Consider the following 13670-nt stretch of genomic DNA (forward strand, 5'->3'; position numbering starts at 1 on the left):
ACTGAGACACACAAAAGCCTGTCTTAAATTCTCTTAAATATTTTTTAAATTAATACCATCCACCAGAATAGACTTATTTACAGTATATATATATATGAAAAATCCTCTACTCACCAAACTTTAATATTATTTCCATGCATTCTTTGGAACCTGAAAGTACAGCCTGATGAATAGGAAAACATCCAAATTTATTTGATTTACGTGGCTGAGCTCCTTTGTTAAGCTGGAAGAAAAGACAAAACTAAAAAGTGACACCAGTTAAACTCCAAATCACAAATTACATTATATGTCTAGGTAAAAGTAAAGTATGTAGAGAGCTTCCTATATTATGAAATCTAAGCATCAAGGTAATTTTGAACTAAGCAGGGATTCTGAAATAGGGACATTTTATATCTTCCAAAGAAGTAGCAACATAGACACAAAAATATCAGTCTTGATATCCCAGAAAACTAAAGTCAACATATTTTTAAATAAAATTTTTAAAGACATTGTCATGACTTCTATACCCATTTTCAATTTCTTATGCAAATATAGTGACAATATTTCTCAGATGCTTTTCCCTTTATTTATGTAAAATTAATAAGTGAATAGCCACCACTCTTGTTAAGCCACGAAAATCAAGTATTTTCACTAATAATAGTTCTTCACTAAAAAGATGTTAGAAGAACTAAATGTTATATTTCGTTGATATCCGAGCCAATCATTTTAAAGTACCATTTTCTATAAATCATTAGCCTTAAGTTTTAAGTACTTTTAATTAATTCAAAAGAAAATATTTTGAGTAAACAAATTTATGTAGAATCAAATACTACCTGTAATCTCAGCTTTTAGAGATAGTATTAGTTTACTTATATATTATATATAATAGTCCAGAAATGTATATATAATATAGTCCAGAAATGGCAGATGTACTTTATAAAATCATATTAAAGAATATTGCTAAGTAAAAGCTTTTTGAACAATATTGTCACATAGTATACACATAAAAATTAGATTTGCAAGGAAGTAAGAATTTTAAAATGTTGTTTTCTGTAGGACTTTCAAATTAACTATTTCTTTTGGTTAATTTAAGGCTCTTTGCCTAAATTCTTGTTTTGAGTGTTAGTTGATTTATTTTTATTCTCTTTATCATTTATTCTCTTTTTGGTCCAATCATGAGATCTTAGAGGATGTACATGTCTCTAAGTACATCTAGTAAAGGTGCTAAAACATATTTGTATGATACATTCAAACATTAGGCAAATACTTCTAAATTATTTAATGTCATTTTCTTACTCTTTGGGATGGTAAAGAGGCAAAATCAAGTGGTAAAAATATAGACCCTGGCCTGGATAATATGCAAGTGATTAAGGAATATTTGAAAAACGGCTGCTTGCTCAGAAGGAGCACTGCCGGGAGCAGGAGGAAGTCATGCGGATGGGAATCTCCATTACCTCACTGGACCACACCAGGAAGCCTCACCAGAGGCAAGGCTGGCTCCACCGTCAGGCATGTGGCTAAGAAACTTCATCATTACATCACTCAGGGCTCTGTTTTTGAGAAAACATGGCAAGAATTTCTTCGGGTCTTCAGGAGTGGCTGTGTTTCCTTTGGCTTTTATCGTATGAGCCTGATAAGTCTGCAACTGACTATATTCATCTTTCTTTTGACTACTGTATTTGGAAGCTCAGAATCAAACGTAAAATCCATCTTTATAACATACAGGCCATTATACTTTGTATTTTGCGTTCTAGCCTGAACACCAGCTTCATCTCAATCTTTTCTGCCTGTGTTTTCTTTTCACTTTGAATTTCTCATAGTTCTGATTACTGCTTTACTATTAGTCTTTTGTCTTCTATAAGCAATCTCAGCCCCACTTAAGGTGGGTTGTGCATATATAAAAACACATAGAACAACTTCTTTTCCTGACACAGTTTCTGTATTTTATATTTTTCTATGGAGAAAAACTTAACAGCTTTTGTAAATAATAATAATCCATGTTGTGTTCATGAACAGATAAAGAAAGCAGAAAGATATGACAAATATGCAAACCAAAATCTGCAGTGCTTCACTGTTATTTTTGGTGCATGCGATCATCACAGCTGTGTTTCCATTTTCTCCTTCCAAATTAACATCAGTACTTCTATGCTCAAGCAAGACCTACAGAAAAGGAAAGAATAACTGTCAAATTGTTTACAGGTTTCCCACTAAGGTACTTGTCTTCCACTGGATTTTAAGTTATCGGATGCCAGGGATCATGTCTATTTATATTTTTTCATCCGTCTCCCACATAATCTGGCACAAAATTCTGTACATTGTGGGCACAAAGTAAATTTCTCAAATAGATGAAACAATCATGATTTCAGTGTCACATCAAGGTGATAATGAGTTGTGGCATTGTAAATAAAGAATTGTAGATACTAGTTATCATAGCTTCACTTAATACTTTTGATTTGCTTTAAGTGAAGCTACGTTAACTAATGTTTTCAGAAAAATATATTTGCGGAGCCATTTAAAATGTGTTCACGGTGAAGGAGGAAGACAGAAAGGGAAGAAGGAAGAAAGTTAAGAGAGAGAGAGAAGAAGAAGGGAGGGAGGGAGGCAGGAAGGGAATGGTTTCTTTTTTCCTTCCAGGCATTTTTCTTTTACCTAGATTGCAAGCATCCTGGGAAATGTCAATAGAAACTCTATTCTCTTCAGTAAACAAAACAGAGTTTTGAATAACAAAACTTATGTATGGCTTAACTCAATTAATTCAAATTTGGCCTGGAATGGAATCATTTTCTACAATGGAAGAAATTAGCATCCTGGCAGCATAGTGGCTCACCGGTAATCCCAGCACTTTGGGAAGTCAAGGGGGGCAGATTACTTGGGGTCAGGAGTTCAAGACAAGCCCGGCCAACATGGCAAAACCCTTTCTCTACTAAAAACACAAAAATTAGCTGGGCGTGGTGGCACAGGCCTGTAGGCCCAGGTACTTGGGATGGTGAGGCAGAAGAATTGCTTAAACCTGGGAGGTGAAGGTTGAAGTAAGCCGAGATCACACCACTGTACTCCAGTCTGGGAGACAAAGGAAAGGGAAGAGGAGGGGAGGGGAGGAGAGACAGAGGGAAGGGAGGGGAGGGGAGGGGAGGAGAGACAGAGGGAAGGGAGAGGAGGGGAGGGGAAACAGAGGAAAGGGAACGGGAGGGAGGGGAGGAGAGGGGAGACAGAGGAAAGGGAAAGAGAGGGGAGGGAAGGGAAGGGGAGGAAGAGAGAAAGAGGGAGGGAGGGTGGGAGGAAAGAAGAGAAGAAAAAAGAAAAGAAAAGAAATTAGCATACTGATAAAATGGTCAGGTAATTTTTCTGACCGAATTTCACTGAAGACCTGTTTCCTTCTCACCTGGTTGACTACCAGCTGATTATTGCCCAAGAGTCTAAAGAGCTTTGACTAGTCTTTTCTTACATTCAATGTAACAAAATTATCTCATCTAAATGTCTTATCAAATCTTTGAATTGGCCTAGCAGAGGCTTTTTTCTCTTGTAGAACGACTATGATAAACAATGACATGTCCTTATAATTAAATAATATTAAAAGGGTTTATTAAATAAGCTGTTTCTTAAAAGCATTGACTTCTTTAAACAACTATGCAACCTCTTACCAGAGCCTCTTGTTAACAGAATGTGCCCTATGTGAGTGTCAACAAATGAATTAGGTTTACTAATTGGCTATGCTCATAAAAGAAACTTAAACTGAGATTTTAGTATATAAAAATATGTGGGAAAATGATTGATGGTTAAGGGAAATGAGAACACAAGATTCCTTCCATGGACTTTAGGCACCTTTGCATTCTTTTCTTAAGAAGATCTAGATTCACATATAAAATAACCTACCAAAGTCTGCAAGAAGAGACTTTTCTCTCTTTGCCCTCTTAGAATCATAGATCATAAATTTGGAGCATTTATTGGGCTGTTATTATTGTACCATCAAAAGCACAATCTTTCAAAAAGCTGTGTTCAATTATATGTGGCAGGGATCCCAGAGAGAGCAACTAAACTGTACACCTACTTCAAATTCAGTCATGACCAGGCAAGTCTGGAAGGTTCAGAGGTGAGCTCTCTGCAGGCCCCTTTGATGAGAATCCAGAAAGTCTCATGGAAAGGTCAAACAACGGATACTTTGAAGTGAAGCCCCAAGGATGAGGGCCTGCAGGCCACTGAGAAACAAAACCACCTCCTAATCCCCAGGCCAGTGTGTTGCAGGGAATAGTATACATGTCATAGGTCATTTGTGCAAGCACTTGAAGTGATGCACAGATGAGTTTTTTACTTTACAGCCATTATAGGCAGTGGGGGGAAGTGTGGGGGAAGGCTAGTGGAGCAGTCAATGGAGCAAGGGCTGGGTAGGTAGGGGCTGGACCATAGGCATAACTGGGAGAGGCAGGTGGAGAGAACTGCTGTTTGCAAGCATGAGGGGAGACACTCCAAAACACCTTCTCCTGCTTCTATTTCTGTCATCTCTGGTGAACCAGAGTAGTTTGAAAATATTTTTAGACATAGTTGTGGTCGGTAAGACCAAGTAACAGACAGTCAATTTTACTTAGAACTCTATTTTTCTGCATGTTTTGGTGCCACCAGGAAAATTCGTTTTATGTCCACCACTGAGTTTATGAATCAGTTAGACACTGGATACCTACATTTCTGTATTTGTTGTTCTGGGTATTTCTGCATTCTAATTAACAATAGTTTTTCAACAGTTATCTGTCTTCATATTCCCAAACCACACTTTAAGAGCCAATATTAATTGAGTCAATAGGTATTTGTTCTTGAAAAGAGCCTCCAGAGGGAGCAGAGCTCCATGAGGAAATATGTGACATCTCTGGGAATATTCCCTGCAGTCACTAGTGGCCCAATCCAGATGATATGGAAACAGCACTTGGCTCATGAATAATGCAGATATTTAATAAAACAACCCCCTACCCCAAAAATAAACCAGCTTGTTGCCAGAGGACTTTCTAGTAGCCTGTTCAGGGAGCCACCCTGATCCATCTCATAGGTACTGAGACTTCAGCTCTCCCCTTCTTTGTCAGCCAGAACTCTCATTGACTCATTCATTCATTCATTCACTCACTCACTCCCATTTACTCATTCACTCATCATTTGCCATCACAGTGCTGAGGAATAAGAGAGATTTGGATTAGTAGGACACCACCCTCCACAAGGATAATTACTCAGTGGACAAAAAAAAAGCACATGAATATTTGATCCCAACATCATGTGTTAAGAATTTGGATAGACCCATATCCAAGTTACAGTATGAAAGCAGAAAGTGGCTCCCCTCACACCCTTTATGCCAAACATAAAGGAGCCACGGTTCAGAAGGCTGAGATAAACGTCTTTGAGCTAAAGAGAGCCTGAAACCCATGCATCTCTTTGGTGATTTATAGAGAAGTAGATTTTCTTGTGGCTTGCCACAATAGCCAAATCATCATTTGCAATAATATTTCTAAAGGAAAATGTATTATAAGTTCCAAATAGCCTACCTTAGAATGAACTTTTGGAACATGATCCATTTGTAAACTGCTTCTTCATTGGTTAAGCATGTTTGTATTCTAGTGTGTCTGAGAGACTCTGAGAAGTAGTTAAAAAGCCATGGCATAATTCTTACCTTTTAGTAGTTTTCCAGGATTTCCTCTATTTGCCCAAGAGCTTACTCTTACTCCATGAAAACCAATAAGATGTCTCCCAATGGTGTCCTCCTGTCTTCAGCTAACTAATCTTTCTGACAGGGCATCCGCTGTAACTAAAACAGCAAATCATAACTGTTTGCTGCATTCACTGAGGCTCTCATTACTTTCTTCCTTTGTCATTAAGCCAGTCAGGTAAAAGTGATAAAGGCTGAACTTGAAAACATAAAGATGAAAACAAAATTGCTTAGTCTTGCATTTTTACTTGTGATGTGCCATTAGGCAAGCTATTCAAATGCTTTTGGCACCTCAGTGTACTCAGCTATGAAATAAGAATACTAGTATTTTATTAGATCTTATTTTATAGAGGGCTTATTTAGATATTTAGATGAGAATTTAATAAACCAACACATATGAAGTTCTTAAAAATGCTTGGTAAATAAGAACTAATCAATAAAGTTAGAACTCATCATCATCATCATCACTAGTTGGTGAGAAGTAGAGCAAATGTAATCATTACATATCATTTGCCCTGGAAGTTCAGATGGTGCTCATCCTGGAGCAAGCAGAGAAAGCCGGCTCTGAGCCCCACCACCGGCACTGCTGGTCAGGCCCATTGGAGCTGGCCAGTAGCCTTACCTTCATCACCTCATTGTGCACATGCTGCACAGCTATGTGGAGGGGTGCCATCATATTGAAATTTTGGATGTTTGGGTTTGCTCCTCTGCTGAGAAGAAACTTAACACTTTCAATCTGGTTTTCTTCTACAGCATAATGCAGAAAGGTATTTCCATAATCATCTAGAAAAAGAAACCAAAATATGGATTAGATTTTGCTCGTACTGTATTCAACACCTCTTTAGTGCCTATGCACTTCAAAACTCACTGCCAAGAGCAACTGAAATCAGCTGCATCTTTTCTATGGAAACTAAAAACACAGCTTCAGTTCTCATGAAACATTTAATGGGCACCAAACGGGAATACATAGAAGCATGGCACTGACTTTATCAATTGAGTTAAATTCTATCAGTAGCAGTAATAAGAAACAGATCTTCCTATTGCTACGTGTTTTTAACTGTATGAGTTTGGGCGCTGTGATAAAATATTGAGATTATATAAAAGAAATAACTATATACTGGGCACTCTACTAAGTTCACATGACCATTATTTCATTCAAGCCCCAACACCCTGCTAGGCATAACCAGGCAAATGTTCAGAAGGAGGAAGATGCTGAGGTCCAGAGAGGGTAAAAATCTTGCCAACATCACAGAGCCAGTAAGGAGGTATGAAAGTTCCCATGCCTCTCTGAACCTCAGCTTTCTCATATTCAAAATTGATTAAACAAAAACAAAGACAAATACAAAACATATATTCATATGCCTAGATACACACACACACACACACACACCTTGAAATGTTGCAGTGTTATTGGGGCAATAATAGAAAATCATGTCTTTAAAGATATTAGTGGAGTGCCTGGCCTATAACAATGTTTCAAAAATGGTAATGAGAAAAAGACATTACTAACAAACCGCAGGACTAGAATTTGAACTTCAGCCCCTGATGCCACATGTAGTTTCCACATATTTCTACAATACAATATTATAGTACTACTTACCTTTCAGCTCAGCATGCAAGCAATATGTCCTTTCATCCTGCAAAGTTCTATAGCTATTTTAAAATAGACATGGCTGTCTGCTTTATCAACCTTTTAATTAGTGACAGTGTATCTTTATGTCCATAAAAGGAGAAAAAGTATTTGCATATAAATATGATTTGGGGATGATTCATGGTACTTGGAACCATATAGCCATGTTTTCTGTTTCTCTCCAGTTTAAAATGTATCTCTCCACTATTTTCTTTCATTCATTTAAGTGCTTCATTCTAAACAACACACACACATGCATGTGCATACACACACACACATCTCTTGACTGTTCTGTCTGATCAAGAAAAATCATTCCATTCATCATTCCATTTGGCACCAAATTTAAACAGGGAACTATATTTACAACTCCTGTTCACTAATTAAATAACTTGAATTTTGCTTTTATCCTCATCACTTATCAGAAATCATTTTTACAGGGTTCACTGGAGCCTTCTAAGGTAGGGGCTTTATCACGGTCACTTTACTACTTGATCTCTTTGTGGCAAGAGCTCCTTCTAACTCTTCTATTCCAGCAACTTCTCCCATGGCTTGTGTATCATCAATCTTTTAGCCACCACTATCTTCATCTTTTTCTGGCCTTTCCTCTGCCATCTGTCTCTTGATGTTTGTACTCTGCTCTTAGCTACCTTAACTAGCAATTTTGTGATCCCTTAAAGTATTTCACACATTTCCACTGTCTCATCGACTTCCTATGCAATCATGCTCCTGTAGGGCAGCCCTGTTCCTTCTACATTTCTGGATATTTCCACATACTGTAGAAGTTGCAGATATTGTCTGCTGGATATTTCCAAGTTGATGTCTCCTGGGCCTTTCAAACTCATTGAGACCAAATCTCACACCTTCACACTCAGTTCCTTTCTACTTTCTCATATTCTTCCTTTTGGGGGATGATTATATTATTAGCCTAATCTCCTAAATTTAAGAATTTCAAAGTCAGTTACAACTCCCTGCCCCTTTCTCTTCCCATTAACTCTGTCATGCACTGTCGACTTTACATGCAATATCTCTTGAATCTCTCCCTGTCTCCTTATTGTACCCTGACAACCCTAGTGAACCCTTATCCTCTCTTTACTACCAAAATAGCTTTTCAGCTGGGATTTCACTTCTAATCCATCTTCCACAATACCAACAGAATAATCTTATATAGCGAAGGTCTTATCACACCACTTCACGGCCTCCATCTCTGTGGCATCTACCTCATGGTCTGCAGTTGAATTTTTGAACAAAGCAGAGAGTACAAGGCTGGCATCTGGAAAACATCACTGTGGGGGGATGGTACACCTTCTTGAAGTGTCAATTTTCTTCAATGATAATAATTTAGATGTAGAATAACCTCAATGGAAATAGTATAGAAAAGTACATAGATATATATGCATTTTTATAATCTATCTGAAAATTCAAATAAAGTCTGTGCTTCTTGTGGGGTGTCCTAGATTTGTGCACTATGCTTTGCAGCATTTCAGTAGAAGAAGTTGAGTAGTGCTGGCATGTAGGACAACCCACACTTCTAAGTGAAATATACAGGCTTTTTATAATCGGCACTAATTACCCTTAAGAATCACTTCATTCCACTTTTCCCCGTGAATTGAATGGGATGAAGAATTTCTACAAGATGCATTATAATGTTTTGTTACCTTTGTAAATTAAATCTTCAGATATTATCTCCATCCACAAAAATTGACCTTCTCCTACAGCATCTTGCAAGGGGAAGGCATTCATATCATCACAATTGTTTAATATCTTTTGTTCCTTAAAGTTTTGTAATCCATATGCACCTCCTTCAAAATCCACCTAGAGGTAATTAAACACTGTTACACCAAACAAACGTATGGAAAACTTATAACTATAAAGTTAATCATTTTATAGTCTTAAATAATTTATTATTATCCAAAATTCTTTATCAAGCTTATAAACAAAGTAAAAGATTTTCTTGAAATACACAAAATGTTTACAGATACAAAGAAGGTATGAGAAAATGCCCCCAAATTGTTCAGTACATGAAATAAATGTTTTTATTTTTTGATCATAAACTCATATATGCTTAGAAATAAAGGCCTTCTTCCTTGTTGCCAAAGAAATGGAGAAATCTTCCCCAGACAAATGAATCAGATACTTGCTTAATTCTACCATTGACCATAACTAGTCACATATGACCCATGATAATATATGTGTTCAAACTCTGGTTTGTTATTTTGAGGATAACTAGAGCATTTCTCACCACTGAGAAGAAAAGCTATCAATTAAAATGATGTATTAAAGTATTGAATATATCTTTTTTTTTTTTTTTTTTTTTTTTTTTTGAGACGGAGTTTCGCTCTTGTTACCCAGGCTGGAGTGCAATGGCGCGATCTCGGCTCACCGCAACCTCCGCCTCCTGGGTTCAAGCAATTCTCCTGCCTCAGCCTCCTGAGTAGCTGGGATTACAGGCACGCGCCACCATGCCCAGCTAATTTTTTGTAGTTTTAGTAGAGACGGGGTTTCACCATGTTGACCAGGATGGTCTCGATCTCTTGACCTCGTGATCCACCCGCCTCGGCCTCCCAAAGTGCTGGGATTACAGGCTTGAGCCACCGCGCCCGGCCTGAATATATCTTAATACAGCTAAGAAATGACTTAGAATATGAGGATTTATTCAGTAAATGTCAGATTTACTTTGGATTTTGCTTCTGGGATCACAGAACAGTGCCTAACAAATCATTCTTCTATGGTAGTCTCTTAAACTGAGATGTTTTACTTTTTAACTAAAAAAAATTAATTCTATACAAGCTACATATAACTTTAGTAACTATAGGATATGACAATGAGCATCCAGCCACTTCTGAATTTATACATATAGAGCAATAAATTTTAAATGGGATTATTGTAGAAATAGGGTCTTCTCCATGTCTCATGCTATCAAAGAAAGAAGTGTTGATCTAAACTGATCTGGAAGCATTTTGGCACTTGAATTTGATACGCTCTTTGGGTAAGAAAGGGATTATGCTGCCCACTCCCTAGTGCCAGAATGAGCAGCTTGGGAGATCTGTTCAGCGACATGCTGTCAACACAAACCCAATTATTCCACACTCTTTAGAGGAAGTACTAGGTTCAGATGCTCACAAGGTACTATTGAATTCACATGTACAATTGACTTTAACATGACAAAACAGCACCTAAATACTTTACATAAGCATATCAGAGGTGCTAGATCATCTCAACCAGTACCTGACATGTTGTCAGGCTTTGAAGAGGTTTTTTAAAGTTCTGAAAGTAAGCCAAGGATCTCATTTAGACAAATTATATATTCATTTAATGTAGTTTCATGTTGTCACAGAGTCACTTCGGATTCCTTAGGATTGTGAACTATGTGACTAGAATCAGAACATAACAGATGAGATCACTTTTAGATAAGGTAATTATAACTAAACCCCTCAAAACAGAGATATCAAATACCTCTGTTTTAGGTTGATTTAATGAAATACATATAAGTAGCAATGTGGCCAAAAGGCGGGAAACGAAGGTAAGAAATCAAATGCTAAAGTATTCACTATCTTGAAAGAAAATAATTGGAAATGGCCAAAAGCATCAGTTCAGCAGTTCTTTCTCCACATTTCTCATCTTGTAAGTTTTCTGTGATCCTTCAGTTTTGTTAGTGTTCCTCAGATACTGTGTGTGTACTGGAGAAAATATGTTTTTTTCTTTTAAATTAGGAAATTAAATTAGTTTTGCTTTTAAATTAGGAAACCACCAAAACCCCTCCAGATTTTAAAAAACTCTTCACAGTATTATATGTGTTCCTTTGTAATGAGTCCAACCACTGAAATTTTTACAAAATGATCTGTAAGTACCACAGTTTTTGAAATAAAATATATGATCCCTCAATCAATGAACTCTAATGTAGCTTCAAGAAACATTAAATAACATGAGTGGTTCTACTTAGGCAATAAATCTAAATAAGGACAATTAGAAACATGAAGAAAAATAATTTTGAGACTTAGTGTTAACAAATCCCTCAGCAAACATCTCTAGAAAATAAAACCACAGGCCAGGTGAGAGAGTTCATGCCTGTAATCCCAGCACTTTGGGAGGTTGAGGCAAGCAGATCATGAGGTCAAGAGACCAAAACCATGCTAGTAAACATGGTGAAACCTGTCTCTACTAAAAATACAAAATTTAGCTGGGCATGGCGATGCACACCTATAGTCCCAGCTACTTGGGAAGCTGAGGCAGGATAATCACTTGAACCAGGGACACAGAGGTTGCAGTGAGCCAAGATCGTACCACTGTACTTCAGCCTAGTGACGGAGTGAGACTCCATTAAAAAAAAAAAACTACGAGTGATATTAGAAATTTAAAATCTTCCTGTCCCATAATTGATTGTAAAGATACTATCCTAGAGGGTGAAATCTATTCATGACTCAGTTTTCTGGGGTAAGCCAAAAGGCCACAGTTACTTTGCTAATATTAAGAAGGACAAAAACGGTCTGTGATCTAGATGGACAGGCCAACAGATTCACCTTGGGAGGACTGACTGCTTGGTGTGTGATGTACTATACATGCCTGATTCACACACACAGCTGGCAACAGTGCTTATTTGTGCAGCCTATTTAGACAGCAATCTGTCAATTTCTACCAAACTTAGGGCTATAGGTACCTCTTGACCCTGCTAGGACTTTAACATACAGATACTCCTGTAAAGGCGCCAATGGACAGACAGAATTGCCACATCTACACTCACACACTCTGTCACATGTGTAACAGCAAAACAAAGTAAACACAAAACAGCCTAAGTGTCCATCAGTGCAAGACTGGTTAATAAATCATGATCTATTCATACAGTGGAATATTATGAAGCTGGTAAAAATAGCGTGGTAAATCTACAAGTGCTGATTTGAAATTTATTCTAAAATATATTTTGTGAGTAAATCAAAGTGGGAAGCTGTGAGTTCATACTTTTGCAAATAAAAAAAAGATATACTGACATGCGTGTATTTGTATAGGCATTATTTTCACCTGGAAAAGACGTAAGAAACTGTTAACATGGTTCCACTGTGGGAAAAGATTTGTGATGAGCGTTTGGAGAGGCTTTTTAAATGTCGTCTCAACATTTTAAAAGAGCCCCTTTCTCCTGCTGGCAGTCTGATGAAATCCAGTGTTGGGTTCTGAGCACCCATCAGCCTGTATCCCTTAGACAAGGCCATCAGGTAGTAGCTTGAGCTGCCTTTTGGTCCCAAGAACTGCATAAGAAGCAGAAGTGCCCATCCTAGAGCCTCAGGCTACCCACCCATCTTCAAAAGGTCACCTCCTCCACCGTGTTTCCTGATGCCCCCAACCCCTGAAGAAGGAATTCGCCAGTTTGTCTCCGTTTTACTGGGGACATTTTCTCTGGTTTCTCTGTTTCACTGTTAGACCACAAGGCTTCTCAATCCCCCACCCCCACAACCAGAGATAGCTATTTGGCTATTTGGTTCTAAACAAAATCTACAAAATGCCCCAAGTGAAACGGCACAGAGTCCAAATTGTCCTGTTCCAGGCAGCTGCCCGATCTTGTGCCAAGTGACACAGATACTTTTGAAGTAGGTTTCCCTGGACGGCAGTTGCCCATCTAGGAGCAAGAATAGATTGGACCAACGAGCAAACAAAATAGATAAAGCAGGCGCTGTGCCGGCGCGTCCTTAGCGGGGTCTCCTCTTGGATCGTGCACACGCCCCGAAGCTTGCCCCACCCCCCCCACCTCCCGCCACTCCACGCTTCCTCCAAACCAAGGGCTGCCCGCAAGGAAACCTCGAGCCGACCCCCACCCGCCCCGACGTCAGAACCCGTCCCGACCCCCGAGCTCCCAGGGTACCTTCAGCGATTCCTTGCAGTCGTCCGTGTCGTCCGGCACATCCTCATACAGCACGCCCTGGGGCTCCTTCTTTTCTCCAGGGCGCCACATCTTCTTCAGGCTGCGCTTCATTGACACCACCTCGGACGCCACCTGGTGCAGCTGCTCCCCACGCGCGCTGGCACCTGGGGCGAGAGGGCGCCGTCAGACCGCCGGGCGCTGAGGCCGCTCTAGCCCGAGCCGTCCCGCGCTGCAGCCCCCAGGCAGCGAGACACTCCCTCTGGCGGAGCGCCGGGGAACTTCTGGAAGGAGGTCTCAGCCCGCGCTCCTTATAGTGCAGCGCGCAGGCGCGGCGCGGATCGGCGCGGGAAACGCAAACCTCCCTCGCAAAGAGGGCGGCGGCGCCTCTGCCCGGAACTCGCCGCTTCAGGGACGAAGTGACCCGCGCGTCCCGCGGCCCTGCAGCTGCAGCAGCGCACTCCCCGAGTCACGCGTGTCAGGTAGTGGTGAGAGCCCCCTTGCCTCACCCTGCTCCCAACTCTGTGTGTGTG

The 13670-nt window shown here is 39.4% G+C and overlaps 1 protein-coding gene across 1 annotated transcript in view; it reads right to left on the reverse strand.

Annotated features, from left to right (window-relative positions):
• The window catches only part of LOC116563625 (transient receptor potential cation channel subfamily A member 1-like), a 54208-nt gene extending 40745 nt beyond the window's left edge, over positions 1 to 13463 (reverse strand). Inside the window, 5 exon segments of the mRNA XM_032296330.1 lie at positions 115 to 223; positions 2032 to 2139; positions 6285 to 6445; positions 8948 to 9104; positions 13141 to 13463. Coding sequence (XP_032152221.1) covers positions 115 to 223; positions 2032 to 2139; positions 6285 to 6445; positions 8948 to 9104; positions 13141 to 13251 — 646 coding nt within the window. The 5' untranslated portion in view covers positions 13252 to 13463.
• Positions 13464 to 13670: the final 207 nt, after the last annotated feature.

Source organism: Sapajus apella, unplaced genomic scaffold (genome assembly GCF_009761245.1).
Source record: "Sapajus apella isolate SASKATOON/1434 unplaced genomic scaffold, GSC_monkey_1.0 scaffold35, whole genome shotgun sequence".
Classification (NCBI taxonomy): domain Eukaryota; kingdom Metazoa; phylum Chordata; class Mammalia; order Primates; family Cebidae; genus Sapajus; species Sapajus apella.